Source organism: Ixodes scapularis, unplaced genomic scaffold, assembly GCF_016920785.2.
Source record: "Ixodes scapularis isolate PalLabHiFi unplaced genomic scaffold, ASM1692078v2 PGA_scaffold4__175_contigs__length_147842914, whole genome shotgun sequence".
Classification (NCBI taxonomy): domain Eukaryota; kingdom Metazoa; phylum Arthropoda; class Arachnida; order Ixodida; family Ixodidae; genus Ixodes; species Ixodes scapularis.
The window spans coordinates 66764879-66777681 of NW_024609879.1; the positions used below are offsets into that span (position 1 = coordinate 66764879).

Genomic DNA, 12803 nt, shown 5'->3' on the forward strand with positions numbered 1-12803 from the left:
GGCCCACAACACTCCCCGCTATCCTCCTTTTGAACGGACAAAAAACAAAGCCATTCTCGCAGCTCGCAGGGTGGTGGGACGGGATGCGTGAAGTGGGGGGCTTTCAGGGTCAAGCCGTCCGCTGAGAACCGGAACAAAAAGTCGAGCTTTGTCTTTATTTTTATTTGGAAGCAGCACTATATCGCGTAAGCAGTTGAGTGGAAAGGCGTCCTCCCCAGAGCCATCTGGATTCTGAAAAAGTTCCTATCGGAGATGAAATTCTACTGAGATATCCTCTTAAGTCTCTGCAACCAGCAGGTTCCAGGCGTGAAGCCGTGCTTCAACACGAACGTTAGGTCGCGAGCCTGCTCGGCAAGAATCGGGCCGCTGACCAGGCCGCCCTTGGGACACGCGTTCAGAGACCATATGAGGAGTGCAGCCTCCATGTCCTCGTACATTGACTTGCACTGCTTCTTGCAGTCTACGCGGAAAGCATCATTGTATGTGCCGCATTAATTTTGTCTGCGTTCTGAATTCTTTTTGGTGATGTCCGATTTCTTTTCGGCGATGTCCGATTTCTTCGAACCACGTTGATGATCTTGCAGGATAGTCCGCTTCACCTTTAATGACAGGCCTCTTCTTTTCACTGTTGAGAGTCCAGGTGAACTGGGAAACAGCATCGTTTACAAAATCTGGGGACAGTCGCGGTTGGCTGCGATAGATTCAGTCAGGTAGAGTTCCGTTGTCCTATGGTGTGGTGGGCAGTCTACATCTTTGCTGAGTGAAAATTTGGTGTAGATCTGTAGTCGGGGAGAGAAACACGCAAGGTAATCAAGTCCTCAGATCAAATCTTCAGTTTTGCTGGGGCGTCCTCTACCCTCTCCCCCATACATATAGTGCTTTCCCATGGGTGCCCCCCCCCCCCCCCCTCCCCGAAACAAAATCCCGGCTACGTGCCTGGCTCAGCGTATGGCCAGATATATCCCCGCGAGTCATTTCAGTATCCACCAAATGCATGCCAGACTTACGTGACAACCACTGAAGAGCACTGAATTAATTGTACATTCAATCCTACGAAGCATCTGCTGAGACATGTATACCGTAAAATACCGAGCAAGCGCCCACTCAAAATTATGGGATAATCGCGGAAAACTCGGGGATGGGCGCTTGTTAGGTCCAAGAGCAAAAACGCAGAAGGATGACATAGTTGGGTGGGCCCTTGCTCAGCCAGAACGCCGAATTCAAAATGGCGGCCATTTGATGCACTTGGAAAAGGGCCATCATTTGCCGAGCATGCGAACGTATAAAAGCAGAGAAGCCTTGCGGAAGCATGGATATAAACAGTTTATTGAGAGGAATGAAAAAAAAAGAAGCACTAAGTGCGTAAGAAGTGCGCAAAGCCGGAAATCTGCTTCGAAAGGCATTCACCGCATCACCAAAGTCCAATGGCGCCTTCTGGCTGTCATTCATGCACACCCGCATGGACACACCTAACCGTTTCTTCCACCGTTTCACGTACTGCGACGACGTTTTGAAGTTCCCCAGGTTCAGTTCGTCCGCAATCTTGATTGCTTCTTCCTCTAGAAGCCGGTTGCTGACCGCGCGGCCAGCCCTGCGTTCATCCTCCAAGAATTCAAATAAGGCATCATCAACCTCTTCACTGAAGACTGGTGCCCCGTCACTCAGCTTGCGTTTCAGCCGTGATCTTCCGTGGTTCTGTTGCAGGAGCAGTTCGTATTACGAGTCCCACTCGTGCGCTCTTTTACGGTCAATCTTGAACTCACACGATGTCCGGCCTACATTCTTTCCATGGCGCCTATGCCATTCAACAACTTCGACTTTCCTAGCGATCTTATACGAGTGCATCGTCCAAACAAGGGAACTGAGCGAACGCAAGCAATGCAGCGCGATGAATACGGAACTAACCGAACAAGCGGAAGCGAAGAGGCAGAGGCACACGGGCACACGGCACGTGTGCAGCACACGCGCTAAGCTCTGTGCGGCTTTCCATTCGCTAGATCCTCCTTTCCAACGTAGTGTATCTTCACTGCTTTACTCTTGCCACCGTGCCCTTGCCTCTCTTCCTTTGTACACCAGCTCACCTGTATCTTTTGTTATTTCTGCCATTTGACCTCGATTCCCGCGGCGCCGGAGTGTTGCCATGTTGCGCCAGAGCCCTTCGCCCGATTTCCGCGGCCCCCTTCACCCGCGCTGTCGTGACTCATAACTAGTGCCGGTCGCTTCAACTTCAGGAGATAACGGCCGTCCGCGGCACCTGGGCACTTGCCATGTCCTTCACATATTTTTTGAAATTTGCATAAAATGGGGGGTGGGGGGTTGATGTGTCCTTTGTTCTTGAAATTGTTCAAAAATAGGGGGTTGGCCCTTAATGTGACATGGGCCCATGCTCGGTATTTTACGGTGTGTATATGTTGTATGGTTACCATACTGTTATGTCCAAGGAGCCAGCCCAATGGCAGTTGGGTGCAGAGGACAAACGACGACGAAGTGAAGCAGTTGTTTGAGCAGTGCGTTTGTCGCCATGTTGGCATTGCTCACCGTGTTACGATAATAAACAAAACTCCTAAGTAAATACTGGCAACGAGGATGGGATACCACACAAGGTGGTGTCAGACAACAGAACAGCGTTCGTGTTTGGCGAAATACAGAACTTTTACAAGGTCAATGGAGTTTGGTACGTAACGTCCGCTCCATACCATCCTACTACCAACAGGCAGACAGAGCGATATGTTGCCGAGTTGAAGAGAGCGCTGGCCCGAGAACCGTTTGCATTGGTGGACCTGAGACTTTCACGGTTCTTGTTTTGTCAGCATAGTATGGTTCACCAAACAACAGGTGTTACTCCAGCTAAGGCCATGTTTGGTCGGGAGCTACCAACTCTCCTCGATCGCCTGGTACCGACAGCAGATTCACCAATTGGCGAGGAGATAGAACTATAAGGGTCGCTGTGTTCACCAAAACAAATACAGTCGCCGACCGATTTTGCGGACTTCGTGAGAACCGAAAAAACGTCCGATAAATAAAGCAGTCCGAAAAATCCTCGGATCACAAAATTTGGCTTTATTGAGCCTAGGCGGACTTGAAAGAGTCATCAAGGGTACCTTGTTTCATCTTCCGCCTGCGGGAGATCACGTCCGCTTGCATCTGCGCCAGCGTCATATTCTCGCTGTACACATTGGACAGCAAGGTTAACGCGCTCGTTATGTCCGCTGTCGACGGCTGCGCGTGGTGATCGTCGTCGTCAGAATCCGAGTCTTCTTCAGGTTGTCCGAGGACTTGGCGCACGATTTCCTCGTCCGTAAGCTCCGCGCACAGTTCGAGGTTGCTGTCAAGATCCGCGAACGCACTGAATGTAGCAGCATCAGGAATGTCCATTCCACTGTCGCGCAGGTCGGCGAACAGAGACTCGTCGACATCCGCTGCTGCGGCGATGTCCTCGGCCTCTTGATGGTCCAGACTTGCGTTGTCAGCTAGTGACTCTACACTGGCACAGAAACCTGCGTGCTTGAAGCAGTTGGCAATTGTCGATGGCCGAACGGCGATCCACGCATCCGTCAACATCTTGACTGCCGCATGGAGGTCCACAGCATAACGCTTCCCGTTGTCTAAGCAGAGGACCGTGCGGCGCAGCAGTCGAGCGCGGTAGTGGACCTTGACATTCTGAATGATGCCCTGGTCCATTGGCTGGAGAACACTCGTAGTGTTAGGGGGCAAAAATTCAAGTCGGATGGCTTTGAGGTTGTCCACAGCGCCGTGGGCTCCACAGTTATCCACAAAGATCACCACACGTCGTTTCTGATGCTCGAACACCCTGTCCAGACGGCGCAAGTAGTCCTCGAACAACAGGTGCGTAATCCACGCCTTGGTATTGCTGGAATACCACACGGCAACCAGACCTGTATGTTTGAAACTCCTCGAATCGCTTGTCGAGCCGACAACGACGAGTTGGACTTCCTTGTCACCGACAGAAAGTTTTTTCATGCCTTTGAAACACCTGGGGTTTTTCGCCTTCCCGATGATGAGGAGCGGCAACTTCTCGGTGCCCACCGCGTTCGCCCCCACCATGACGGTGATTCTATCCTTACTGTTTTTTCCTCCTTTGCAAGAGTCACCGTCAAAGCACAGAGACCGGTCCGGTAGCATTTTAAAAAAAAGGCCGGTTTCGTCACAGTTGAACACATCTTCGGGCGCAAACTTTTGCAGTAACGCCTTGAGCTTGTTTAAGCGATAGTCCGCGACAGTGGTCTGGTCGACGGCTCCACTCTCTCCGCACACTTTCTTAAACAAAGTTCCGTGTCGCTTCTTAAAGCCACGCAACCATCCGTCGGTGAACTTGAAGTTCTCTATGTCCATTTTCAGAGCAAGAGTCTCTGCTTTTTGTTTGAGTGCGTCACCAGACACTGGAAGGTTCTTGGAAAGAACTCCTTTAAGCCAAAGCCGGAAAATTGAACTTTCGGGCCGCAAACTGTCCGCAAAACTAGTTGTTAATATGTACTACTTCAATCGGGGAAGTAACGGTTCCCCGTCGATGTCCGGAATAACAAGCAAGTCCGTAATTTCGGAGTCCGATAATTCCGTCGGTAACTGTACCGCCTGCGTGGAAAACAACTTTGGCGTTCCAGTGCACTGCCGTTGGCTCCCATGTTGTTTCTGCGTTCCCTGCTGGTTTGTGAGAATATGGTATGCAATTGTTGCATACCGCAGTGCTCAGCGCATGCTTTAGAGCGTGAATTAGTTTTCATCGCTTTCCTGCCGGAAAGCGATGCAGTGGCAACGACGACTCGCCATTGCACTGGTCGCGTAAATAAAAAGCAAGCACTGAAAAAATCCTGCCACAGAGACTCCAGGCACTCCAACAAAAAATGCAAAATGGCATCCCGACTTGTGCTACTACTGGCTTGGAAGCGGCTACCGCTGGCTCAGCTCGTTGACATGGTTGAAGGCGTCTGCAGCCATCGCGTCTGCTGCATCGCGAGCTATTCAATACATTTGCAGCTGCCGAAACTCGGTAGTTACTATCTGTAACCTGCGTTTGTGTAACATTGTGTATGTTTTATTCTTAAATCTCTCCGTTAGATTTCTAACAGTGTTGTCGGGCTCTTTTGGAAGCTTGGAAATGGTTGAAAGGCGGAAACTGAAATTGTTACACCAAAATCGCCATATTGCTGTACTGAGCTTTGAATATAAGGCAGGGTATGACTTTAAGACTACGAACTTTGGAAAAAAACCTCGCCTTATATTTGAGTAAATATGGTAATTTCTATGCTGACAGTCACTGCAAGCATCTTAGAAAGTAATTATCTTACTGCGAGCAGCAATCTTCTTTTCGGGTGTCATGGGTATTTTCCCTTGAGCACCCAATTTCCGGAACCTGTTGCAGGGCCTGGCGCTCACGCTTCGTTCCAGTAGTTCAGGCGTTGTCCACATTGTCCTGGATGCATCCTTGACGCACTTCGTACACATGTAGCATTGAATACAAACTTGAACTTGCCACAGGGTATGAAAAGGTTGCACCCCACATGAACCTGGAAACAGAACATTGTTGAACATAGCCTACAATATATGCATCGTGACTTTTAAGAAGCAGACAACAAGTCAATTCAAGCCACGACAGTCCTTTAAATAAAGGTGCGAAGAGATGTTCACCTCATCATAAGGTGCGAACGTGCTAATGATATGTGTAAGAATGAAAAAGGCTACCTTTTTTAATACTACTACTAGTCGAATCTCATTAATTCGAACTATCTTAGTTCAAACTAACATGCAGGTCCCATCCTATGCATCTTTATGGGAGGTAACTCCTGGTAATTCAAACATTGCTTTATTCAAACGAATTTTCGGCCCCCCTTGAGTTTAAATGAATGAGATTCAACTGTAGATAAAATATTTTCCTCCGACACCTGAGTATATCGCTAGCCATTAAACATAATTGAGAACTTATATGTATGATCCTGCCACATCCCCGATTTTAATGCACCAGTATAATGGGGAAAATACCAGATTCTACTTCGCAGATTTAGGATTAAACAACACATTGTTCATACAATGTTTCATGAAACACTCAAACTTTGCGATGTTGCACATTTTCCGGGGGGATCGGTGGCCGATTCGGCTAGTGCACACCAGCTCAAAGACCCCAGGCTAGTGGTTGTACTGCACTGGCTAAATTTCTCATCTAGAGTTGGGAGACAAGTCACCCATTGAGGCAGACTAAGTTCTAGGATGTATGAACATACACACATTGCAATTTTTTTTTGTGCACATTTTCCTTTTTTTTGCCACTGCAATCATTGTTTAAAGGAACCTCCAAGTGAAATTCTGCCGTGGACCAGTTTGCAGCGGTTGCAAATAGCAACCGCTGCAAAACACCGCGAGTAAGGATTTTTCAGTCAGTCAGGTCACTGGCTTCATGCGGGACAAATGTGCCCAGTAAAATAAATGCTGTCAATCAGCCCTTGCTTAAATCGTAAAAATGCAATTCCGCTCACAGAAAAAGGGCAGCGAGCCTTTTTTCTGTGAGGACATTTACATGAGGCTCTGAAAGTTCACAAGCCCGGTTCATTTAATAATAATAATAATTGCCTTTATTTCCATCAAATAGGGGGGAGACTGAGGAAAAAAGCTGCTATAGAACAGCTTGACAGGTCCTCGACCCCCTACAGACTGTGGTTGAGCAAAAAGTTTTTGTTAGTGTACGTAAGGAGCAAAATCGAGTCACTGATGCAGAAATGCAAAAACATGCAAGCCATCCTACAAGGTAATCGCACTAGGTCATTGGTGACCTACAAATTCGCAGGGCAGTCAGGCACAAAAAATTCATGATAACAAAAAACACTAAAAAACACGAAAGTGCCAAAAATGAAAAAAAATTGCAACGTGCACTTTCAAAAAAGTTCTATAACATCTAAAGACTATCAAGCCTCATCGTCTTTTTTCTGCAAGCAGAATAGCATTTTTACGCTAGAATAGGGGAAGGATTGACGGCACCCATTCTACTGGATACATTTGTCCCCCATGAAGTCAGTCACGTGACTTGAAAATCCCTACTGCAGATATTACGAATAGCAAAAAATGCTATTCACAACCGCTGCAAATTGGACAAGAGGTAAAATAGAGATTTCAAATAGTGAGCCTTTCGGTTAATACTGAATTTCGAAAGAAGGATTCGGCACACTTTTACCGGTTTAAACCGAAAACACTCAACTCTATATTTATAATACAATGAATATAGCAAAGCACTAAGAAACTGGAGGTAATGGACCAAAAAGTGAGGTAACACAGCAGCAACATTGCTGCATAGCCCCCTTTTTTGAGGCCCTCTATGAGCTCTAAAAATATGCGGTGGAATTTATTGGTGCGAAACATTTATAGCATAGTATAGTATTTTGCCAAAAGTGAATGAATCAAGCCGTGAGCGTGGCCACTAAATTGGTCGAAGGACTGACACGGCACAATTGGCCGAACGTGCGGCGAGGAGCAAACGCCACATGACACAGTGCATGCCAGCACCTGTGGGAGCGCACACTCATAAATACAGCTGCGACAGTTGGGTGAGCGAACAAAAATGTATCTCGAATTGCGCTGCAATTGTGAATGCTACGTGAAACATCCTTGGTTTGGAGATAGATAAAATGCACAGTAAATCCTAAAAGCATCAGCTATAATGCCAAACCAAGGATGTTTCAAGTTGCATTCACAATTGCAGCGTAATTTAAGATATATTTTTTGCTATGTAAATCGTGGGTATACGGCACCGACAATGGATAGTACTATCGGAAACAACATGAGCGTGAACAAGCCTCCGCTTGTCGCCGCTAACTGTTGTGCCGCCCTTGCGGCTCAACAGCTAGCGGCGACAGGCTGTAAAGGGGGGGCGCTGACAACCTAGGTTTTGTAGCACCCCTTTATTACGGCCTGTGTATTAGCCCAGTGGTTGATTTAAAAATCCACATTCACTCCGCGACCGCTGGCACGCAGACAGTTGCTGTGGATCCTAATTTTGGAGCTTTCCCAGCTTTCTCCTCATGCTGGATCTTCTGTTGCATGGCTTTCTGAATACTTTATTAACATTCCTAATGTGCCAGATTAGATGGGTTCGGCAGAACTGAATCAACAATTCTTTGTGGCAACCTTTTGTGCATAATAGGTTTGGAGGCAGTTTTTCTTGAGGCACACTGCCTACACCCTGCAAATGTGCAACTATGCTGACATGTTCTAGAAAACATTTTTTTATCTGCTTAACGGCCTTAAAGAAACCTGCAGAAGATGGGGTAGAGTTGCCGAGGAGCCCCTCCATTCTCCCTGTGAATGCACCACCCCATTCCTTCAAAAGTCGATCGCAAATACAGTCTGTAGGGCGGCTCTTGAGGAACTGCTGCACAAGGTTTCCTGCAAAGCAGTAGAGCACATTCTCCTCCGTGATGTCTGGGAGGTCTTCACCCGACGTCTCACTGGCTAGAGCTTCCTGAATGTCTGGTCCCTGTGCAGGGTCACACTGCGACATGCGTGCTACCACATAGGAGTCATGCACATCGCAGTTCCCGTGAGAGGTCGGAGTGATCAGTTTCCCAACAAAAATGGGCTTCAGTGCAGCAATGAATTGCAGCACATTAGGAGGCTCATTGGAGCCATGCTTTATTCTCAAAGAGCTGAAAAGATTCTGCAGAAGGTCTTGCTGCAGGTGGCATGTCAGGAGGCAAGTAAAGTTGATATTTTGGGAGAGGTCCTCTTGCAGCGTGAGGACAGCCCTGATGGTGACAAGCCGTCACGAATAGTGGCTGTTTGGGGCTGTCAAATCTCCAGCTTGCAATCCATGTGACTACCTCTTGCAAAAATTCCAAGGGTTCAGGATTGGCACTTATAGTGTAGCTCATTTTGCCATTCACGGCAGTGGAGCTGTTGAGGCAGTTAACGGATTATCCACTCTTTCCATGAAGTCTGCTGTAAATTTGGCAGTCCCAGGCAGTGCTCCAATTGAAATCATGAACAGCATTGCCAGGGACACAGTGTCGCTCAAGACCTGTGTGGCAAACCTTACCTTCATGCTGTTGAAGGGCCTTCTATGAATGTAAACATCTGTCAGTTTCCTTGTCAACCTCTGTCTGAGGGGATTAGAGGATTCATAAAAATCATGAATGTGTTGCCAATCTACAATTTCAGAAGGCTTCTTAGCCGATGAAAAGCTTGTGAGGCGCACGCAGGTTATTTCTCGTGCACTTTATTGAGTGCAGAGCGTCAAAGGAGAAATAAATCTTGTTGCCACCTACTTCAAAAGATGAATTTTCTTGTGTCACTTTCAGTTGCTCTGATAATTTGATATTGACCCCTGATTACACACTACTTCTTTCACAAACAACTGAATCTTGTTCAACTGTCTTATTAAGGCCTGCAGCAGTTCCCTCGTCTTTTCAGCACACAATATCATTTTCGCCATGCGAACGCCAGGGGCTGCATGCAGGGCTTTAAGAATCCAGAAAGGAGGTAAATATTGGCTGTTTGCCACCTCAATTGTCCTCTCTATGCCGTCGTCTGAGAAGCTAGTGACCACATCATTTCCTTCGTCATACACGTATTGTAAATTTGGTCGCAGAGACATCTCATGAAACATAGTGATGCATGCCCAATCTTTTAATAGCCAATCTTTAACAGTGCCCTTGAGGACATCAGTCACTGCAGGAATAATTCCGGGTGTCATAGGCACCTCAGACAATCACTTTCGAAGATGCCTCGGAGTCGGTAAAGCCAGCACTTTGGACAGGAATCGACATGCCTTGGGACCATGAAAATACATGCTCCTAGCAAATTCCTTCAGTTCCTGTGGGCACTTCCTCCCCTTCTTCTTGTGACCTTGAATCAGGTGTAAAACTCTGGGCACACAATTGAGCTTAACGTCTGCAGTGCAGCCTTCCTAATGGGCTTTCGGGCCCTCCCTTGCTCTTGAATCCTCGACAAGACTTTCCGGTACCTTTGTGCGGTGCCCTTCCATTTTGAGACAATTTTTTACTGTCTGCGGTGTGAGTAGGTCTCTGTTCTTCCCGCTATGAACCGGGCAAGAACCTGCATAGATAAAGGCAGACCAAACGTTTACACCATGCATGTGGTAATAAATACTGGAGCTATACCTGCCTGCAAATAATGACAGTGGCAAGTAGATGAGAATATTTACCATAAATCTGTTACGTACTGTGCAGTCCCATTGATGCAAATTTTCTTAAATTAAACTTCTTGTTAATTTCAACTAAGATTCTGGTCCCAGCGGATTTGTGTGTGCATGAGTTTTTAAAAGAAAGTTATTCGAGCCCATGAAAAATGTATCAGATGGTTCCAACATGATTGCCCACTGGCACATACTGTTTTCACTTAAACAGCGCAAATAAGTTACGTAAGGTTCTACAATGGGCTCTGTATCATTTTGGCACATACTGCTTGTCTCAAAAGCATAATCGAAAAAGGAAAAACAAAAAACACAAAGCAAGTTTGATATGTCTGTCACCATAGCATTGCATACCTTTAGAAAGAAAAAATAAGGAACTGACGCTTAGTCTAAGCACTCAAGTGCACACCAGTGGTGCGGCGCTTTTATTTTCTTGGTGATTACCACCTTTGGTGGGCAAATGTTACTTTATAAAAAAAACGACATACCAGAGGGTCCATGCCGAGGCGTTGAAGGAGAGCCAGTGGTCTGCTCTCTACCTTGTGGGAAGCTGGCTGTAGGCTTGTTGGAAAGGGCAGGGATGTCACTGGTGCCTGTTCAAAAATGGATGGCTTTAAAAACAGTTCCATTATGCTGTTAATTAATGTTTGACCCTCTGCACCTCTCATTGCCTCTGACATTAGTACCAAGGTCGGTGAGACCAGCAGATCCTTTCTCTTGGTCTTGAGCACGTTCTCGGAGGTCCACAGAGTCAGTGTTGTCTGCTCCCAAGGCCTCTGAAGTAGGCAAGCAGCAGGGTGATATTAGTAATGGGTAGATAAAAGAAACACAAGCAACGCTCAAATTTTATGCAGCTGATGAGAAACAAAAAAATTTATCATAAAGAGGCCTGGGTGACTTAGCAATTTTTGTACTCTCAGTAAATGCTGCCTAGAATTATTCCCCGACATTTGCGACCTATATAAGACATGCATTAGTTTTTGTGTGTTTTTGTTTTTTTTACACGCAACGACAGTCGCAAAAGAAAATGCGAGAAAAGTGAGCAGCGTTCGCCTCCTCAACTCGAAGCAGTGGCATAGCCAGGAATTTTTTTCGGGCAGGGGTGGCTGACGAGGGGGGGGGGGGAGGGAGAGAAGGGGAAGGGGCTGAGAGGGCTGAGATGTCTATGCATTGGGGCGCAGAGGGGGGAAAGGGGCGTCAAAGTGCATGTGTATATCATAGGGTAGGCTGGATTTGGGGGGGTGAGGGGAGGGGAGTTTAAAGCCCTATAATACCCGTGTCAGACAGCGTCCTAAAGGTCCTTTTCTGTAAATGTCCTTTTCACTAAAGGCCCTTTCCCTAAAGGAGGTGCTGCCACACGACCGACAAAATGACATTTACCAGTGATGTTTACTACTTTGGGGCTGACTACAAACAGATAAAAACGAAACTAAAAATATTATTACAATATTATTTTGCTTTTTGTAAACGTTACTTTTTGGTACTTTTAATTGTTATGACAAGTATTACACCACCCCCCCCCCCCCTGTCGCGCTCCACCTCTTTCGCGACTTGGCGTCCGGCCCTCTTCGTGTGAGCTTCGTGACAACTCAGCCAGCCACTACAAAAGGTTGCTGACTCCTGATCTAGCGCAAAATTCCCACGCATTCTCATTCACAACTGACGCTCGGCAGCGTTGCTCACTATGGACAAAACAGGGAATGGCAGTTTCGAGCGGCACGCTCGCACAAGTGAAAAACAAACCAGACGCTGTGAAAAAGGGGCTGCAAAAAACACTTGCCTGTACATTTGCACCAGGTTTTCTATCTTCGTTACCACTTGCTTGCGGCTCCTCATTATGTCCAAGCGGCCAAGGTGCAGCACCATTGTGTCGTACACGCCGGCGTTATGCTTCTGGCGCCGTAGATCGCCGATATTATCTTCCCACACTTGGATTAGGGTGCGGGTCTCCCCCTCGGTCCATTGAACCCTAGAGCCCTTGGACTTTGTGGTTTTCGTGTCGCTTGCGTCCGTCTCAGCCATCTTGGTAAATAGGGTGTAGGCTTTGAAGAATGCACACGATCGCTTGGCTCGAACTGGGAAAGCATGCCAAATTATTATTCGCTCGCGGAGACTCCAAAAACATAGAAAAATGCCATGTTTCCGTAGTTACAGTCTTCACGCTTTCTATTCTCACGTTTTTCTCAATAATACAGTAGCAATTTTGTTTTATGTCCATGGCACCTAGTGTCGAGAGTACTTCTTTATGTCGGTAGGGGCCGTTAGCGAGCTCCTTTCCCGAAATTGGCATTTTAGGGGAAAGGGCCTTTACGGCGCCGTGTGGCATGAACTCCTTCTCCTTTTGGGAGAAGGTCATTTCTGCTAAAGGAGCTTAGGCGATCCTTCTGGCAGGGGTATAAGCCTCCTCCCTGGATATGCCACTGACTAAAAGTCAGAACAAGCAGCCACATAATGTATAGCCCATTATTCGCCGCAAATCTTTATCGGAGCCATGCACTGGAGTTGGCAAATCACAAAACACCCATAGAGTTTCACACATTAAGGTTAACTATAAGTTCCACACATTAAGACATCCTGTAAAATGAGGAACCTACCCAATATTTTTGGACGGCCCATTTAAGAAAGAGCATATCATGATTGTTGCAAAAAT

The 12803-nt window shown here is 46.9% G+C and overlaps 1 protein-coding gene and 1 pseudogene across 1 annotated transcript; both read right to left on the reverse strand.

Annotated features, from left to right (window-relative positions):
• Positions 1 to 260: 260 nt before the first annotated feature.
• Positions 261 to 1845, reverse strand: LOC115331336 (annotated as a pseudogene).
• A 1173-nt stretch (positions 1846 to 3018) lies between these two features.
• LOC120844761 (tigger transposable element-derived protein 4-like) lies at positions 3019 to 4425 on the reverse strand. The gene has a single exon (XM_040216706.3). The coding sequence runs from the start codon at positions 4351 to 4353 to the stop codon at positions 3070 to 3072; it is 1284 nt and encodes a 427-aa protein (XP_040072640.3). The 5' UTR covers positions 4354 to 4425; the 3' UTR covers positions 3019 to 3069.
• Positions 4426 to 12803: the final 8378 nt, after the last annotated feature.